The 17,872-nt window shown below is 46.1% G+C and overlaps 1 protein-coding gene and 1 long non-coding RNA gene across 14 annotated transcripts in view; both read right to left on the minus strand.

Annotated features, from left to right (window-relative positions):
- The window catches only part of LOC127423612 (uncharacterized), a 150,497-nt gene that overhangs the window by 127,075 nt on the left and 5,550 nt on the right, over positions 1 to 17,872 (minus strand). For 2 of the 13 annotated variants that reach the window (XM_051668079.1, XM_051668080.1), the window contains exon 1: positions 441 to 696. The exons of 8 other annotated variants lie outside the window; for them this stretch is intronic. In XM_051668079.1, the coding sequence (XP_051524039.1) occupies positions 441 to 454 (14 nt within the window). In that variant the 5' untranslated portion in view covers positions 455 to 696. Of the gene's footprint in view, positions 1 to 440; positions 701 to 17,872 lie in introns of those variants that run through there. 3 more of the 13 variants (XR_007894343.1, XM_051668081.1, XM_051668074.1) reach the window with 3 other exon arrangements.
- On the minus strand, positions 9,111 to 17,870 carry LOC127423617 (uncharacterized). The gene is made up of 3 exons (XR_007894357.1): positions 17,847 to 17,870; positions 17,700 to 17,744; positions 9,111 to 9,714 (listed from the first exon to the last, which is right to left on the minus strand). It is a non-coding gene; the product is annotated as an uncharacterized LOC127423617 (long non-coding RNA).

The following is a 17,872-nucleotide window of genomic DNA, read 5'->3' on the forward strand; positions in this document are numbered from 1 at the left end:
GTGTGTGTGTGTGTGAGTGTCTGTCTTTGTGCGTGTGTGTCTGTTTGTCTGTCTGTGTGTGTGTGTGTGCGCGTGCGTGTGTGTGTGTGTGTCTGTGTGTGTCTGTGTGTGTGTGTGTGTGTTCACATTCTTGCATCGTTTTTTTTAATTTAAGCCTGTTTGAAGTTTTTTATCTAATGAGCACGAGATTATGGAATAGCACAGAATAATCACAACAGAAACTTTATTATGCACCAAAATACATTTGTGACAAAATATCCAACAACACAGTTTCAAAGCGTCACAATGAAAACAGAAGAATATAATACAAATATTTATGGTTGTTCTTTCATTTACCAGATACCGGAAACAAATCAATGTCTGTAATTATTCTGAACAAAACACACGATATAATCTATAAATTGTTGTGAAAAGATGAATATAAGTATAAGCATAATTACCTTTGTGAAAACATAGTTTAGATGAATGTAATCCGGGGAGCAGAATAATCCGTGTATCATTCCTTCATTTAATATTCAATTAATAATCCAAAATCCGAAAAACTACTTTTTATATAATTATTCGTTTACAAAACCAATATTAAAAAACAAACAGGCTAATGACATGTTTCTCGTACTTTCGATTTTATACTCCAGTTAAAAATTGTCCCGGGACACTGTGAGTTTTGATGATGTGATTTCACTAATATATGGTTTGAATATTTGACCTGAAACGCCCCTTTCTTCTGATTGGTCAAATGCACCATCGTCTTTCACTTTTCTTTTTATCCTGTGAGACAGAATAACAGTTCATATTAATTCGTCTCAGTTAATATTAAATTCTTTACCATTTATTCTCCAAAACTCGCCACGTTTATTGCAGTTGAGCTATCTCTCTCATCAAACAGTCAGATTTATCAGACAGCCCTACACATAAACCTGCTGTCTTGGTTTTAAATGAGATGATGAAAATAACCATTCATTCATAAGACTATTGAAGCATGACTACACTGTAAAGACAGGATTACCTTTAACTGCGGAGTAAAGTTAGTTTTAGTTTCGATATTTGTTGTAGTAACTTCCCAGTGGGCAAACTGCATTTACATTTTACATTTTTACATTTATGCATTTGGCAGACGCTTTTATCCAAAGCGACTTGCAGTGCCCTTATTACAGGGACAATCCCCCTGGAGCAACCTGGAGTTAAGTGCCTTGCTCAAGGACACAATGGTGATGGCTCTGGGGATTGAACCAGCAACCTTCTGATTACTAGTTATGTGCTTTAGCCCACTACGCCACCACCACTCCAATACTGACTTACTACAGGTGATATTTTACAGTGCGTCCAATAATATGAGTACAGTATTAGATTATTAAAAAAGAATTATTTAACTAAAATTCCTGAAAATTTTATTTTCACATTTCAACAGTTGTAGTAAGTTCCCAGTAGATAGACTGACTTACTACAGGTGAGATTTGCACAGTTTGTCAATCTACCCACTGGGAACTTACTACAACCTCTGAAATGTGAAATAACATTTTGGTGAATTATTCTTTATTTATTTATTTTAAATAATCTAATTCTGTATTCATATTATTGAATTTCCTGTAGAAATCTCAGTTGTAGTCTTTTAACTAGCAACCTACTACAACATTTGGAATGTAAAAGTGTACTTTTAATGTTTTATTTTGAACTTGCACGTCAGCTGAATGAGTGATTGAACACCGCCTGTGTTTAATAGTGAGTGGAATTTGGGAAGGGTCATGAGGCATCAGTGTATTACTCCCTGCTAATTCAGAGTCTGGGGGACGGAACTTTGAATTCTCTCAAAAAATTATGGGAGAAAGATCTAAATTTGACATTGGAGTAGGGGGTGTGGGCTAGGATCCTAAAAATGTCAAGTCTGCATCTAGAGATGCAAGGGTTCGCCTTATGCAATTTAAGATTTTACATTGATTTTATTGGACCCCCTCCAGATTGTATAGGCTTGGTCTTAAAGACACACACACACCTGCTGGTGATGTCAATCAGAGGTTGGAGACATAACTCATGTTTTTTGGGGGTGTGTTGAGATCCAGGAGTTCTGGTTGAAAGTTCAGAGTCTTATATGTGATGTGTTGGGCACTCGGCTTTCACTTTGCCCCAGACTCTGTATTTTGGGCGATGGGGTGGTCATCGATGTTGAGAATCGGCACATAAAGTGTTGGGTCCTAACGAGCGTCATGATCGCCAGACAGGTTATTTTAAGGGGTTGGAGGTCGGTTGGAGCGCCCTCATTTCATGAGTGGTGCTCGGAGATGCTTGAAATGAAAATCAGCCCTCCTTTCATGTTTAATTAATCAATCGCACAATCATGCAGAATGTCTTAGGTGTTTAAATCCATAAGGATCTCTTTCTCAAAGGCAATAGCGGCAGTAACGACAGCCGACTCGTCAGCAAGATCTCGCGCTCTTCGCTTTCAAATTACTTACATCACTTAAAGCGTGATTGCGTCACTCAAGGCCAGCTAGAAGGCCTGAACTGGGACATATCCTAAAGACCACACCCACAAGAACAAATAAATCAATCTGATTGGCTGATGAATCTAACAAACTGACATTAGATGCGCATTCATTTGCACTGTTGAGGGATTCTGTGAAAATTCTGAAGGCCTGTCAGGGTGGAGCTCAAACTCATGTGCTGCTTCGTCTTCGGGCATGTGATTTGTGAAACAGTTGTCACATTTGCTTGTAAGCATCGATGAATAAATTCTGATTGGATAAACTTTTTGTTTTTTGCTATTCGTTTGTAGATGAACTAGGAGTTGAAAGAGCTGAAAATACATAGGCAAAAAGGTCAATGAGAATGAAAGGATGAAAAAATATGTATTTATTAAGCATGATATGCCAGCAGAGAAGGCTTTACTGGCCCTGAGAAATCGCCAATCCACAGTCGGACGATATAACACTCGCACCCCAGACTGAACACTGTACTCTGCCCGGCCCCCCTGTGAAAAATCCTGGCACCGCCCCTGCCTGTCTGCTTTCAGTGAACATGGTTGTGTGTAGGCACTGTGTCTGACTTCTTGATGAGAGAGATGGCTCAACTGCAATAAATGTGGCGAGTTTTGGAGAATAAATGGTAAAGAATTTAATATTAACTGAGATGAATTAATATGAACTATTAAACAGTAGAGAACTTTTATTCTGTCTCACAACATAAAAAGAAAAGAGACAGGCAACGGTGCATTTGACCAATCAGAAGAAAGAGGCATTTCAGTTCCACCCATTTGTGTGAATCAAATATTAAAGCCATATATTAATGAAATCAGAAAATCAAAACGCACAGTGTCCCGGGTCCATGTACTTTTGCGTCCATTCTTTTTTACTTTTCAAACCCAAAAATGAAAAACGAAAAATGCGGTTATTGGTTTTAACATTGATGAGTAGAATAAGCAGATACAAACTCATTTTCTGTTGACTATTTCATTTTCTATTTAAAAAGGAATAAAGAGAAAGGGGGAAATGGCTCAATTTTCGTTTTCTTTCATTGTTTAAAAAATTCATTTTTGACTTGAATATTTGATATGCACATGTGAGCGGCGCTGAAACGCCCCTTTTATCTGATTGGTTAACCTGCCCCATCTTCTGTAATGTTGGGTTTGCTCTGCAAATTTGTCTCAATTTTCATTAAATATTGTACCGAACCACCACTAACTGTAAACTAGTGCATGTCATATGTATTAGAATATTGCTGCTTGACACATCATGGTGTTGTTGCCTCTTAATGGACGACGCGTGAGAGATCGCAAGCCACATCATTTGGCCATATGCTGACTGGGAGTTGGTCTATTATATATTATTTTCATTTTTAATAACATTGTATGGTTTTGTAGTGACTGTGTACTCGTTTCCCATTGATAAACGTAATTAAAATGTTAACGAGCAAAATGACTGACAGGTCAAAAGCGTCATTGTCCGTGATCAAGTCCAAAAACATGCAGGTTAAGTGAATTGGTGACATTAAAATTGTCCCGTAGGTGTGAGTGAGAGTTCCCCAGCCACTGGGGGTTGTGTCAGGAAGGGCATCCGGCATAAAACCTGTGCCAAATCAGATATGCGGAACACGGATGGTCACTGTGGCGACCCCTAAGGGGAGTAGCTGAAAGATGAAGAAGCTTAAAAAGAGAATGCTGGTATTCCAGATTTTCCTGTAAATGTTTACAGATTAGCAAATATGGAGGATATTATTTTCATGTTTAAAGGTCAAAGTAAGAGAGTTATTGTGCACTTACTGTGTGTGTGTCTTCACATGCACAAGTTTTGATTCATACTGATTGTTCTTCGGGTGACACAAACAAATAAATACACTTTCACTTTCAAAATGACTTGAGCAATTGCTTATGTTGTAATTCTTACCAGACTTGATTTTTCATCTCTGACATTGTTTGACCTGAAAATGTCTGGACACTTGTAGAGGGAACAATTGTTTTATTATATTCATAAGCCTGTGTTTATTATTATTTGTATGATGTAAGAAGCTTGACATGCATGTGAAAGTTCTACAAAATATTCTCAGAATGAAAACACCTCTGATCTTTGAAAAAAGGCCAATGGGAATTGGCGAGTGGAATTTGCATGCCACTCCCCCGGACATACGGGTATAAAAGGAGCTGGCTTGCAACCACTCATTCAGATTTTCTCTTCGGAGCCGAGCGGTTATATTTCACTGAGCTGAATTCCTCCGCCGATTCATTCACCTCTGCAAAGCTGTTGGATTTACGGCACATTACAGCGGTTTCTCCCCCTCTTGCACCAGCGTTGTGCAGAGAACGCCCCTGGGTGCATCAGCAGCTAAAAGAGTATATTCTTTCCTCATAAAGAGTATATTTACTTACTAAAAGAGTGGCACTTACGAAAAGCGTCTTTTTCAAGATGCCTTTTCGTTTGTGTATTATTCCTGGTTGCGGTCCCTATCTCTATGCTTCTGATGGCCACAATCGCTGTCTCACGTGTTTGGGTGCTTCCCACGCGGAGACATCTTTCGTGTCCTCATTGTGAGAACATGACCATGGTAACGTTGCGGTCACGGATTTCTTTTGTCAGAGGGAAAGCCATCCCAGAGGCTCCATGCCTCGGTCCTTCTACCTACGGTTATGAGGCAAAGACGGTAGCATTGGGGGCGATTTGAGGACCTCAGTGGGAGCTTCTCCGCCAGGAAACCCCCCACGGACCTCCCATTCCCCAGCACGCTCGTTGGCCCCGGTCGGGTTCTGGGATGTGACTGCGGGCTCGTCTCAAGGCGAGTTTGCAATCTCATTCGGAAAGCGAAGAGGATGAGTTATCGATAGCAGCATCGGAGAGTGGGTTCGTCCAGTCCGGCGCGGAGGACCCGGCTGGGCTCCCACCCTTGGGTGCGGTAGCCCATTCGCAGGCTGACGCAGAGCTGACGGCCATGCTTGCCCGGGCGGCTGCGAGTGTCAGGCTGTAGTGGAATCCTCCGCTGCCCCCTGAACCCTCGTGGCTCAACGATTGGATCCTGGGCCCAGAGTGCCGCTCACAGCTGCGCCCCGCCCCAGTACCTTTCTTCCAGGAGGTGCACGATGAGCTCACACAATCGTGGCGGGCACCTTTTACTGCCCGGACCCGATCCGCGGGCTCCCCCGCTCTCACTACCCTCGACGATGAGGCGGCCAGGGATACTCGGCGATTCCCCAGGTGGATCGGGCCGTTGCGGTGCACTTGTGCCCGCAGAGCGCCGCCACCTGGCGGAGCCATCCGAGGCTCCCATCCAGGGCATGTAGTCTTATGTCATCGCTGGCGGCTAAGGCCTACGGTGCAGTTGGACAGGCCGCCTTGCATGACATGGCTCTCCTGCAAGTGCACCAAGCCAAGGCACTCAAAGAACTGCACGAGGGTAGTCCTGACCCGGGATTGATGCAGGAGCTGCAATTGGCGACCGATCTCGCCCTCTGGGAGACAAACCACCTTTGGCTCAACCTGGTCCAGTCAAGGGAGGCTGACAAGGTACGATTCCTTGACGCTCCCATCTCTCAGTTTGGCCTATTCGGCGACACCGTTGGAGACTTTGCCCAGCAGTTTTCGACGGTAAGGAAGCAGCCCCGGCGCAGCTCAAGATCCCACACCCCGTCTACTCGCCGCCAAGGGCGTCCTCCTGCGGCGACAACACCAGCTCTGCCACAGCACGCCCCAGCAGGCCGGTGTGGATCCGCCCGCAGAAAGCAGACGCCACCAGTCTCACGGCCGGCCACCAAGAACCCGAGGAAGGCTTTGAAGCACCCCTGAGACGGGCAGCCCAGGAAGTCGGAGACCCGCTACACAGGAGCTGGTAAGAGCACCACTCCTTCCCCCGGAGGAGGGCCGGGTGGAGAATCCTTGTTTATCTTTTCTTATTATTTTGCCACATGCCCAAAGGGCTGCGGTACCCACATTTTCAAGAAAAGTGTGGTTTCCTCACTTCCTGGGTCACACAGTCGGTGTCCACGGCCATCGTTATCACGACCGCCGAGCACTGTTTCTTTTTGGCAGGTACGGCACCTCAGAGGCGGGTGTAAGGAGCCAGGTAAGTGCTTCGATGTCCCTGGACTCAGCATGGCCACGATTGGTACCTCAGGCTCTGCCCCATCCCGAGGCCCCACCTGCCGGTACGTTCAACGCGATTGTCCCCTTGGTCCCCCTCGCTCAGAGCTTGGGGGCATGGCTCACGCTCCCCAACCCATCGCGGTGGCTGATCAGGACCATTCGACTCGGCTACGCGATTCAGTTCTCCAGGTGCCCGCCCTGGTACAACGGCGTCCGCTTCACTTCGGTGAAAGGCGAGAAAGCCGCTGCCTTGCATGTGGAGATCGCGTCCCTTCTATGGAAGGACGCGATAGAGCCTGTTCCTCCAGCCGAGATGAGGAAGGGGTTTTACAGAACCTACTTCATCATACCCAAAAAAGGCGGTGGGTTGCGGCCAATCTTGGACCTCCGAGTTCTGAACCGGGCCTTGCACAGACTCCCGTTCAAGATGCTGACACAAAAACACATTTTGCCGAGTGTCCGGCATCAAGATTGGTTCGCGGCGGTAGACCTGAAGGACGCATACTTCCACGTCTCGGTTCTACCTTGATACAGACCCTTCCTGCGGTTTGCTTTCGAGGGCCGGGCGTACTAGTACAAGGTCCTCCTCTTCGGTCTGTCCCTGTCACCTCGCACCTTCACGAAGGTCGCAGAGGCAGCCCTTGCAAGCCCATGCCTTACAAAGGCATGCCACGGTAACATTAATGAACATTGCAGAATCGTTGTCAGTCAGAAATGAGATTGCGATCTTTTAATGATTAATCGTGCAGCTCTAAGGAGTAGTAACATTTTTTGCATACATTTCCATGAAAAAAATCGCTTACAGCACCTTTAACAATAGGGTCATATTCGTTAACATTAGTTAACATGAAGTAACAAAGAATACTTATTTCAGCACTTATTAATGTTGGTTAAATTCAACATATACTAATAAAATGTTAAAAGGTGCACTCAGTAATTTTTTCCTCATTATAAAAAGTTTAACTCCTAAAGACATGAATTGTACTTTTGCAATATATGTAGGAAATCATGAGCACTCACATTAAAATCAAGACTCCGGTCATATCAGTAACCTTATAAAAGCTGTTTTATTGTACATGGAGAGGGTCTGCACATAGGGGCTGCCATGTTAGAATCACATGACCAGCTGAATACTACTCGCTTAATCTCAGTAACTGTCCTGTTATTCGACATTTTTACTCAGGGATTAAATTAATCATGACTGACTGTGATTTTCATCTGAAACTGAAAACTACTGATTTTAAATCATGCTGCATCCACACCACTAGGTGTCAGTTTAAGTCCAAGATGACACAAAGTAGGGATGGGCGATGCCACTTATTTTCTTTTCGATCCGATACCAATAATTTCAAATCCAATATCGTCGACACCGATACCAATACAGATACTTCTATTTAATTGATTTTTTTGCAATTTCTTGGGAAAAAATGGGTAAGCTCTCATTCCCAGGAATGTGACCGTACAGTTTATTTTGTTGCACTAATACCACAGTTTAAAATATTTTCGTAAGAATTACAAAGTGAAATATGATATTTGTAAGACATCAAATACATACGTCTCTTTATGCACCGATAACTTCTGCTGTAAGCAGTCTGTGAGCTTGCTTGTATGAATAATCCAGTGTTATATCGTAAATGTCCAGAACAATATATGCAGTGCCGCAAGAAAAACACACTAAACAAATCATCAGAAATATATTTTATTGACTAATAATGATAATATTATACTTCAGTGCAAAGGGGAGGATCTCAGCTGTCTAATGATATGTAGACTGAGCTTCTAGTCCACTCAGAGGCCGAGATATTTGATGATAATTGGGGCTGGTGCCAGAACTGAAAATTAGACTGAATGTCTATGGACGAACACATCTGCGATGGCTAAAACGCGTTATAGCAACACTTATATTTCAGTTCAGCATTTTGTGACGGATGGTGAAATAGGAAATATAATTTTTTTCTGGTTCTTCTTGCCATTTAGTGCTATAAAATAAGACCATTTGAAGGGAAATGGGGTAAACAGAGCCAAAATGACATCCTTACAAAGTTAGGACAACAACAAAAAAGGTTTTCTTATTTTTAATCTGTTTATCATAAGATTATAAACACATACAATCTTATTTATGAATAATTGGAGCCTTTATTTAATTGGGGGGTTCTCTGAAAAAGAGAGCAATGTTTTTGCAATTATTCCACAGTGTGTAAATGATGAGCTTTTAAATTTGAGTGTGAAAAATTGCTGGCGGCAGCCTAAAAATGCTTCAGAGTTTATAAGGTGTGCAGATAAGTCCATAGACATTAAGTTGAATAGTTCTCGGGAACTTAATCAGTATTCAGAAAACTAATCCAGGATAATCAAAATCTGTAAGTCTAAACTAAAATCATTCTACACCCCCATATCTGAATTTATGCATTTTAATCACCAAATTTCTCAAGATTTCCTGCAGAATAATTCCATCTATCATGTTTTACACTAATAAATAATGTATACAAACAGAGCCGATGTGTAACCTTGTAACAGCTACACTGGTTTAACTTCATTGTGTGATGATAAAGAAAGAGGTTTCAGAAATGAATGTTTAGAGAGTATCACAAGCCTTTAATAATATAAATATATTGTATAAATCAATAAAGAGCAATACCTCACATGTGAAAATTATTACATTGGTTAAAATAAACAAAGTTTCAAGTTTAAGCTATATTACCATTCACAAAATACAAAATCATTGATAAAGATGTCTTTAAAAAAACAGGACAGAACCAAGCATATAAACATTTGGGTTTAGTTGTCTTTGTATCTTAATCACATTTTATATACACGCTTGAGTTCATTTCAGCCATTAAAACAACACAATAATATTTAACATAAATACATATAAAACAGAAAACATATAACCAAAGGCGTCATCTTTTTACAAGGTTCACTTGAAAAGTGCAATAAAACTGCTTTCAAATTATTGAATTGTCTGTCATCATGTCTGTTGATCGGAAACACTCTGGAAGGCTGGAACAGTTGCGTTTCTTTTTGTAAATGATTGTTACTGTGATGATTATAATGATGATGAAACCGCTTACAACAGCAGCAATGACAGCAACCTTAGATCGATCAGGGCCGTCTGGATTGATCACGTCTGACTTAGATTGATCATGTGATTGATCTGGATGATAAAAAAGAATAATCTCTATTGGTACATTACATTTAAATCATAGACTGCATGATTTATTAGAAGAGTGATTTCTTGATGCACACATCTGAATGTAATCTGTACAAAAGCAAACTAATAGAGCAAAACAGTCTTAAGTCGTACGAATTCATACAAGTTGACTGAATCATACGATATTGGACAAGTTTGGTCATGCAAATTCTTTTACACCATCCAATAATGTCACTCTCCCTTATGTCCATGTAAAACACTATAATACCTTTCTTCCATGATACACTATACTTGATTTCATACGATTTAGCCAACTTTTCATGAGATATCAGGACTAGGGCTGTCAATCGATTAAAACATTTTAATCACCCCATTGGTTGTACAAACAGAAAGTCCCGCCCCAAACTCACACCATTGGTTGAGTCAGTGTTGCTGTTCTGTACATTCTGATCAAACAGATCAATAAAATACTCTTATTTTACAGAAATAAATATTAAACAGAAAACATAGTTATATTATTTTAAAATATACATCCAAAGACTTAAGTAGTTCCTTGTACAATAAATTCAGTAGCAGATCTTGTTTTTATCTGTCTCTGATATATATACATATATATACTGGCAGCCAAAAGTTTGGAATAATGTACTGATTTTGCTCTTATGGAAGGAAATGGTACTTTTATTCACCAAAGTGACATTCAGCTGATCACAATGTATAGTCAGGACATTAATAACGTGAAAAATTCAATTTGAAATTTTTTTTCACATCTTCTTAAACTACTTCAAAGAGTTCTCATCAAAAAATCCTCCACGTGCAGCAATGACAGCTTTGCAGATCCTTGTCATTCTAGCTGTCAGTTTGTCCAGATACTCAGGTGACATTTCACCCCACACTTCCTGTAGCACTTGCCATAGATGTGGCTGTCTCACTCGACGTTGGTGTCGATGTAGTGACACTAGGGGTCACTCTTGGGAGCCCGAGACACCTCTGGTCTTTGATAAAAGGCCAATGAAAATTGGCGAGTGGTATTTGCATGCCACTCCCCCGGACATACGGGTATAAAAGGAGCTGGTATGCAACCACTCATTCAGATTTTCTCTTCGGAGCCGAACAGTCATGCTCATTGAGCTGAATATCCCTGTTCATTCACCTCTGCTGGATCTGACGGCGCATTTCAGCGGCTTCTCCCTCCTCTGCACTGGTGCACTGCAGAGAACGCCCCTGAGCGCTTCGGCAGAAAAACTAGAGAGTATATTTTCTGAAAGAGCATTTTTCCCCTCTAAAAGAGTATACTTCTCTAAAAGAGCCCACACACGGAACGTCTTTGTAAAGACGCGTCTTTCTAAAGATGCCTTTCCGATTGTGTGTTATTCCTTGTTGTGGTCGTTATCTCTCAACTTCGGATGGTCATGATCGCTTTCTTTCGTGTCTGGGCGCGACCCACACTGAAGCAGCGTTTGTGAATGATTCATGTTCTCACTGCGAGAATATGACCATGGCTATGTTGCGGTAGCGGCTCCCCGCCTCGGTCCTTCTACCTACGGATATGAGGCCAGCGCGGCTAGCAATGGGGGCGATTTGGGGAACCCAATGGGATCGTATCCGCCAGGTATCCCCCCGCGGACCTCCCATTCCCCAGCATGCTCGTCTGCCCCTATCGGGCTTCCGGATGAGTTCACCGGCTCGTCGCACGGCGAGTCTGGCTTCTTGTTCGGAGCTCGCGAAGATGATGAGCTCTCGAGCGCAGCATCGGAGAGTGGGCTTGTCCAGTCGGACGCAGAAGCCTCAGCTGGTCTTCCCCCTTCGGGGACGATCGCCCAGTCACAGGCCGATGCCGAAATGACGGACATGCTTTCCCGGGCGGCCGTGAGCGTCGGGCTAGAGTGGAACCCTCCACTCTACCCTGAACCCTCGCGGCTTGATGACTGGTTTCAGGGCTCGTGGCGCCACTCAAAGCAGCTGTGCCCCGCTCCAGTGCCATTCTTCCCAGAAGTGCATGAGGAGCTGACGAAATCGTGGGAGGCACCTTTCACTGCCCGGCCCCGACTCCGCAGTTCCCCCGCTCTCACTACCCTCGATGGCGGGGCGGCCAAGGCCTATACGGCGATTCCCCCGGTGGATAAGGCGCTCACGGTGCACTTATGCCCGCAGAGCGCACCACCTGGCGTGGACGCCCTAAGCTCCCATCCAAGCCCTGTAGGCTCACGTCGTCCCTGACGGCTAAGGCCTACAGTGCTGCTGGACAAGCCGCCTCTGCCCTGCACGCCATGGCTCTCCTGCAGGTCCACCAAGCCAAGGCGCTGAAAGAACTGCCCCAGATTTGATGCAGGAACTGCGTTCGGTGACCGACCTCGCCCTCCAGGTGACGAAGGTCACGGTGCGGTCTCTCGGGTGGATGATGGCCACACTAGTGGTCCAGGAGCGCCACCTTTGGCTCAACCTGGTCGAGATGGGCGAGGCCGACAAGACACAGTTCCTTGCTGCCCCTATTTCCCAGGCGGGCCTATTCAGCGACACAGTCGAGGACTTTGCCATGCAGTTCTCGATGGTGAAGCAGCAGACGGAGGCAATCCGGCACATCCTGCCCCGGCGCGGCTCAGGATCCCGCACCCAGTCTGCTCGTCGCCAAGGGCGTCCCCCTGCGGTGACTGCACCGGCTCCACCGCAGCTCGCCCCTTCAGCCCGGCCCCGGTGTGGAGCCCACCACAGAAAGCTGACTCCACCCGTCTCACAGCCGGCGCCGAAGAACCCATGGAGGTCCTCGAAGTGCCCCTGAGACGGGCAACCCAGGGATGAGGGAACCCACTCACGTGGAGCTGGTAGAAAGACCACTCCATCCCCCGGTGGAGGGCCGGGTGGAAAATCTTTTGTTACCTTTTTGTTGATTTCGCCGCACGCCCAAGTGGCTGCGGTACCCAACAGTTCAGCAAAAGAGCGGCTTCCTTCCTCCCTGGGTCACATACCCAGTGTGTATGGTCGTCACCACGACTACCGTCCACTGGCTTTTACTTGCAGAATTGGCCCTTTCCACCCCTGAGCGCCCAGCTGTGGCACACAGCCGCCCCCGATGTGGCAGCCTCCACGAGTTACGAGGACAGGCCTCTTCCTCCCCCGTCCCAGGCTGTTCCGGGGGTGGTCACAAAGAGCCAGGTAAGTGCTTCGATGTCCCTAGACTCAGCACGCCCACGACGTGCTGTGGCACCTCGCGCTCCACCCCGCCTCCGGTACGTCCGACGACGTTGTCCCCTTGGTCCCCCTCACGCGGAATTTGGACGCATAGCTTGCGCTTTCCAATCCGTTGCTGTGGCTGATCCGGACCGTCCGACTCGGCTACGCGATTCAGTTTGCCAGGCGCCCGCCCAGGTTCAGCGGTATTCATTTCACCTTGGTCAAGGGCGAAAACGCTGCCACCCTGCGTGCGGAGATCGCTACCCTCCTACGGAAGGACGCGATAGAACCTGTCCCTCCAGCCGAGATGAAGGAAGGGTTTTACAGTCCCTACATCATCGTACCGAAAAAAGGCGGTGGGTTGCGGCCAATCTTGGACCTGCGAGTACTGAACCGGGCTTTACACAGACTCCCGTTCAAGATGCTGATGCAAAGACACATTCTGATGAGCGTCCAGCATCAAGATTGGTTCGCGGCGGTAGACCTAAAGGATGCGTACTTTCACGTCTCGATCCTTCCTCGACACAGACCCTTCCTGCGGTTCGAGTGTCAGGCGTATCAGGACAAAGTCTTCCCTTTCGGCCTGTCCCTGTCTCTCGCATCTTTACGAAGATCGCAGAGGCTGCCCTTGCCCTGTTAAGGGAGGTGGGCATTCGCATTCTCAACTATCTTGATGACTGGCTAATCCTAGCTCACTCTCGAGACGTGTTATGCGCACACAGGGACCTGGTGCTCTCACACCTCAGCCGACTAGGGCTTCGGGTCAACCTGGAAAAGAGCAAGCTCCTCCCGGTTCAGAGCATCTCTTTTCTCGGTTTGGAGTTTGACTCAGTCTCCTTGAAGGCGCGCCTTACGAACGAGCGCACCCAGTCGGTGCTGGCCTGTTTGAAGGCGTTCAAGCAGGGAACAGCGGTTCCACTGAAACTTTTTCAGAGACTCCTGGGGCATATGGCATCCTCGGTGGTGGCCACCCCTCTCGGGTTGATGCATATGAGGCCGCTTCAGCACTGGCTCCAGACTCGAGTCCCGAGACGGGCATGGCGCCACGGGACACACCTCGTGGCCATTACGTCGGTCTGTCACCGTCTTTTCAGCCCTTGGACTGACCTCTTGTTTCTACGAGCAGGTGTTCCTCTAGAACTGGTCTCCAGGCGCGTCGTGGTCACGACAGACACCTCCATAACAGGCTGGGGCGCTGTTTGCAATGGGCACGTAGCCGCTGGCCTCTGGACGGGTCCGTGACTGCATTGGCACATCAACTGCCTCGAGTTACTGGCAATTCTGCTCGCCCTGCGGAGGATCCGGCCATTGATCCAGGGCAAGCACGTGTTAGTTCGGACGGACAGCACGGCAGTGGTAGCATATGTCAACCGCCAAGGCGGTCTGCACTCTCGCTGTATGTCACAACTCGCCCGCCGTCTCCTCCTCCGGAGTTAGCAGCACTTCAAGTTGCTGCGAGCCACTCACATCCCGGGCAACCTCAACACCACAGCGGACGCGCTGTCACGGCAGGTTTCCCTCAAGGGAGAGTGGAGACTCCACCCTCAGGTGGTCCAGCTGATTTGGAGTCGATTCGGATGGGCACAGGTGGACCTGTTCGCCTCCCAAGAATCCTCCCACTGCCTGCTCTGGAACGCCCTCACCAAGGCTCCCCTCGGCATAGACGCGCTGGCACACAGCTGGCCCCCTGGCCTACGCGAATATACATTTCCCCCAGTGAGCCTGCTTGCACAGACCCTGTGCAAGGTCAGGGAGGACGAGGAGCAGGTCGTCCTGGTAGCACCCTACTGGCCCACCCAGACATGGTTCTCGGACCTCACGCTCCTCGCGACCGCTCCCCCTGGCGAATTCCCCTGAGAAAGGACCTTCTTTCTCAGGGATGGGGAACCCTCTGGCACCCACGCCCAGACCTCTGGAATCTCCATGTCTGGTCCCTGGACGGGACGCGGAAGACCTAAGCGGCCTACCACCCGCGGTGGTAGACACGATCACTCAGGCTAGGGCCCCCTCTATGAGGCGCCTGTATGCCTTTAAGTGGCGTCTATTCGCTAAGTGGTGTTCTTCCCTACCCGAAGACCCCCAAAGATGCGCAGTCGGATCAGTGCTTTCCTTCCTGCAGGAGAGGCTGGAAGGGAGGCTGTCCCCCTCCACCTTGAAGGTGTACGTTGCCGCCATAGCAGCACACCACGACACAGTTGACGGTAAGTCCTTAGGGAAGCACGACCTAATCATCAGGTTCCTAAGAGGCGCCAGGAGGCTGAATCCCTCCAGACCGTGCCTCGTTCCCTCATGGGATCTCTCCATAGTTCTTCAGGGTCTACAGAGAGCCCCCTTTGAGCCTTTACAGTCAGCCGAGCTTAAGGCACTCTCCTTGAAGACTGCCCTCCATGTCTGCGCTCACTTCCATCAAGAGGGTAGGTGACCTACAAGCGTTCTCTGTCAGCGAAACGTGCCTGGAGTTTGGTCCGGGTTACTCTCACGTGATCCTGAGACCCCGACCGGGCTATGTGCCCAAGGTTCCCACCGCCCCTTTTAGGGACCAGGTGGTGAACCTGCAAGCGCTGCCCCAGGAGAAGGCAGACCCAGCCCTGTCGTTGCTGTGTCCGGTGCGCGCTTTACGCATCTATTTGGATCGCACGTAGAGCTTTAGTGTCTCTGAGCAGCTCTTTGTCTGCTTTGGTGCACAGCAGAAAGGAAGCACTGTCTCCAAGCAGAGGATCGCCCACTGGCTCGTTGACGCCATAACTATGGCATAACTCACCCAAAACATGCCGCCCCTGGTAGGGCTACAAGCCCATTCTACCCGTGGTGTAGCGGCTTCTTGGGCCCTGGCCAGAGGTGCCTCTCTAACAGACATTTGCAGAGCAGCGGGCTGGGCAACACCCAACACCTTTGCAAGGTTCTACAACCTCCGGGTGGAACAGGTTTTGTCCCAGGTAGTGGCACGCAACACAAGCGGATAAGCCCGGGATAGCTGGCCGGGTGTATCGCTTGCACATATCGCCTTCCCACCTCCTTTTGAGCTGAAGACGTGCGCCGTTAATTCCCAGTAGTGTTCACAAACTTTGTTCCCTAGTTGACTTCCTCCGAGCCCTGTGGCAGTCGAGTTTTCGGAGAGACTCACTGCCGGCCCAGTACACGCGCAAACTAAGAGCCCGGTTCTGGGGTAGGTGCTCCGCATGTGGCGGTTCCCTGTAAGGCTAACCTCATGCGATCTATATCCTCCATAGGAACCCCTAGTGTCACTACATCGACACCAACGTTGAGTGAGTGACAGATAGGGAACGTCATGGTTACTGGTGTAACCTCCGTTCCCTGATGGAGGGAATGAGACGTTGTGTCCCTCCTGCCACAACGCTGAACTACCCGCTGAAATGGCCGGACCTTATATCGGCTCCTCAGCATAAAACCTGAATGAGTGGTTGCATACCAGCTCCTTTTATACCCGTATGTCCGGGGAAGTGGCATGCAAATACCACTCGCCAATTTTCATTGGCTTTTTATCAAAGACCAGAGGTGTCTCGGGCTCCCATGAGTGACCCCTAGTGTCACTACGTCTCGTTCCCTCCATCAGGGAACGGAGGTTACACCAGTAACCATGACATTTCCAATTATCTGTTGTCCAATGTCTGTGTTTCTTTGCCCACTCTAACCTTTTAATTTTGTTTTTCTGTTTCAAAAGTGGCTATTTCTTTGCAATTCTTCCTATAAGGCCTTCACCCTAAGTCTTCTCTTTACTGTTGTACATGAAACTGGTGTTGAGCGGGTAGAATTCAATGAAGCTGTCAGCTGACGACATGTGAGGTGTCTATTTCTCAAACTAGAGACTCTGATGTACTTATCCTCTTGTTTAGTTGTACATCTGGCCTTCCACATCTCTTTCTGTCCTTGTTAGAGTCAGTTGTCCTTTGTCTTTGAAGACTGTAGTGTACACATTTGTCTGAAATCTTCACTTTTTTGGCAATTTCAAGCATTGTATAGCCTTCATTCCTCAAAACAATGATTGACTGACAAGTTTCTAGAGAAAGCTGTTTCTTTTTTTACCATTTTTGCCCTAATATTGACCTTAAGACATGCCAGTCTATTGCATACTGTGGCAACTCAAAAACAAACACAAAGACAATGTTAAGCTTCATTTAACAAAACAAATAGATTTCAACTGTGTTTGATATAATGGCAAGTCATTTTCTAGTACCAAATGAGCAATTTAGCATGATTACTCAAGGATAAAGTGTTGGAGTGATGGCTGCTGGAAATGGGTCTGTCTAGATTTGATCAAAAATGACTTTTTTCAAATAGTGATGGTGCTGTTTTTTACATCAGTAATGTCCTGACTATACTTTGTGATCAGTTGATGCCACTTTGGTGATAAAATACCAATTTCCTTCTGAAACAGCAAAATCTGTACATTATTCCAAACTTTTGGCCGCCAGTGTGTGTGTGTGTATACATATTTATATATACATAGAGAGAGAGTGAGAGAGTTTAAGAGTTCAATTAAGGCAGAATATAAACAAAACTCACTTCTTTCACATTATTGACATATAGTTATTATATTATGCCATCTTAATGATTTCTGTTGGCATCATGTCTGTAGCACAGAAACAAAATAATAATAATAATAATGAATTCAAATCAATCAGGATGTGTCACTATTAGAAACTCCATTTATAATTTACTTAAAAACATAAAATCATTTTTTTTTATGAGTTGAAGTTGAATTTGCTCACAAAGTGATTAAAGAGCAGTTTTCAATGTTTAAAGAAATCTGTATCACTATCTGTAAACAATGATGAATAATTGAAAATGATAAACAATACCTGTTTCGGCAGCTGAAGTGTCATCTTTAGTGTTGTCTTTAATGTCTGTAAAGAGATTTTAAAACTACTGGTAATAGATTCTTAATAGATGTACATTTGCAAACATTTATTTCATTATAAACAACAATAAATGCTCTTAAACTTCACCTGTAAAGTTAACAGTGAATTCTACT

The sequence above is a fragment of the Myxocyprinus asiaticus genome, chromosome 32 (assembly GCF_019703515.2).
Source record: "Myxocyprinus asiaticus isolate MX2 ecotype Aquarium Trade chromosome 32, UBuf_Myxa_2, whole genome shotgun sequence".
NCBI classification, from domain to species: Eukaryota; Metazoa; Chordata; class Actinopteri; order Cypriniformes; family Catostomidae; genus Myxocyprinus; species Myxocyprinus asiaticus.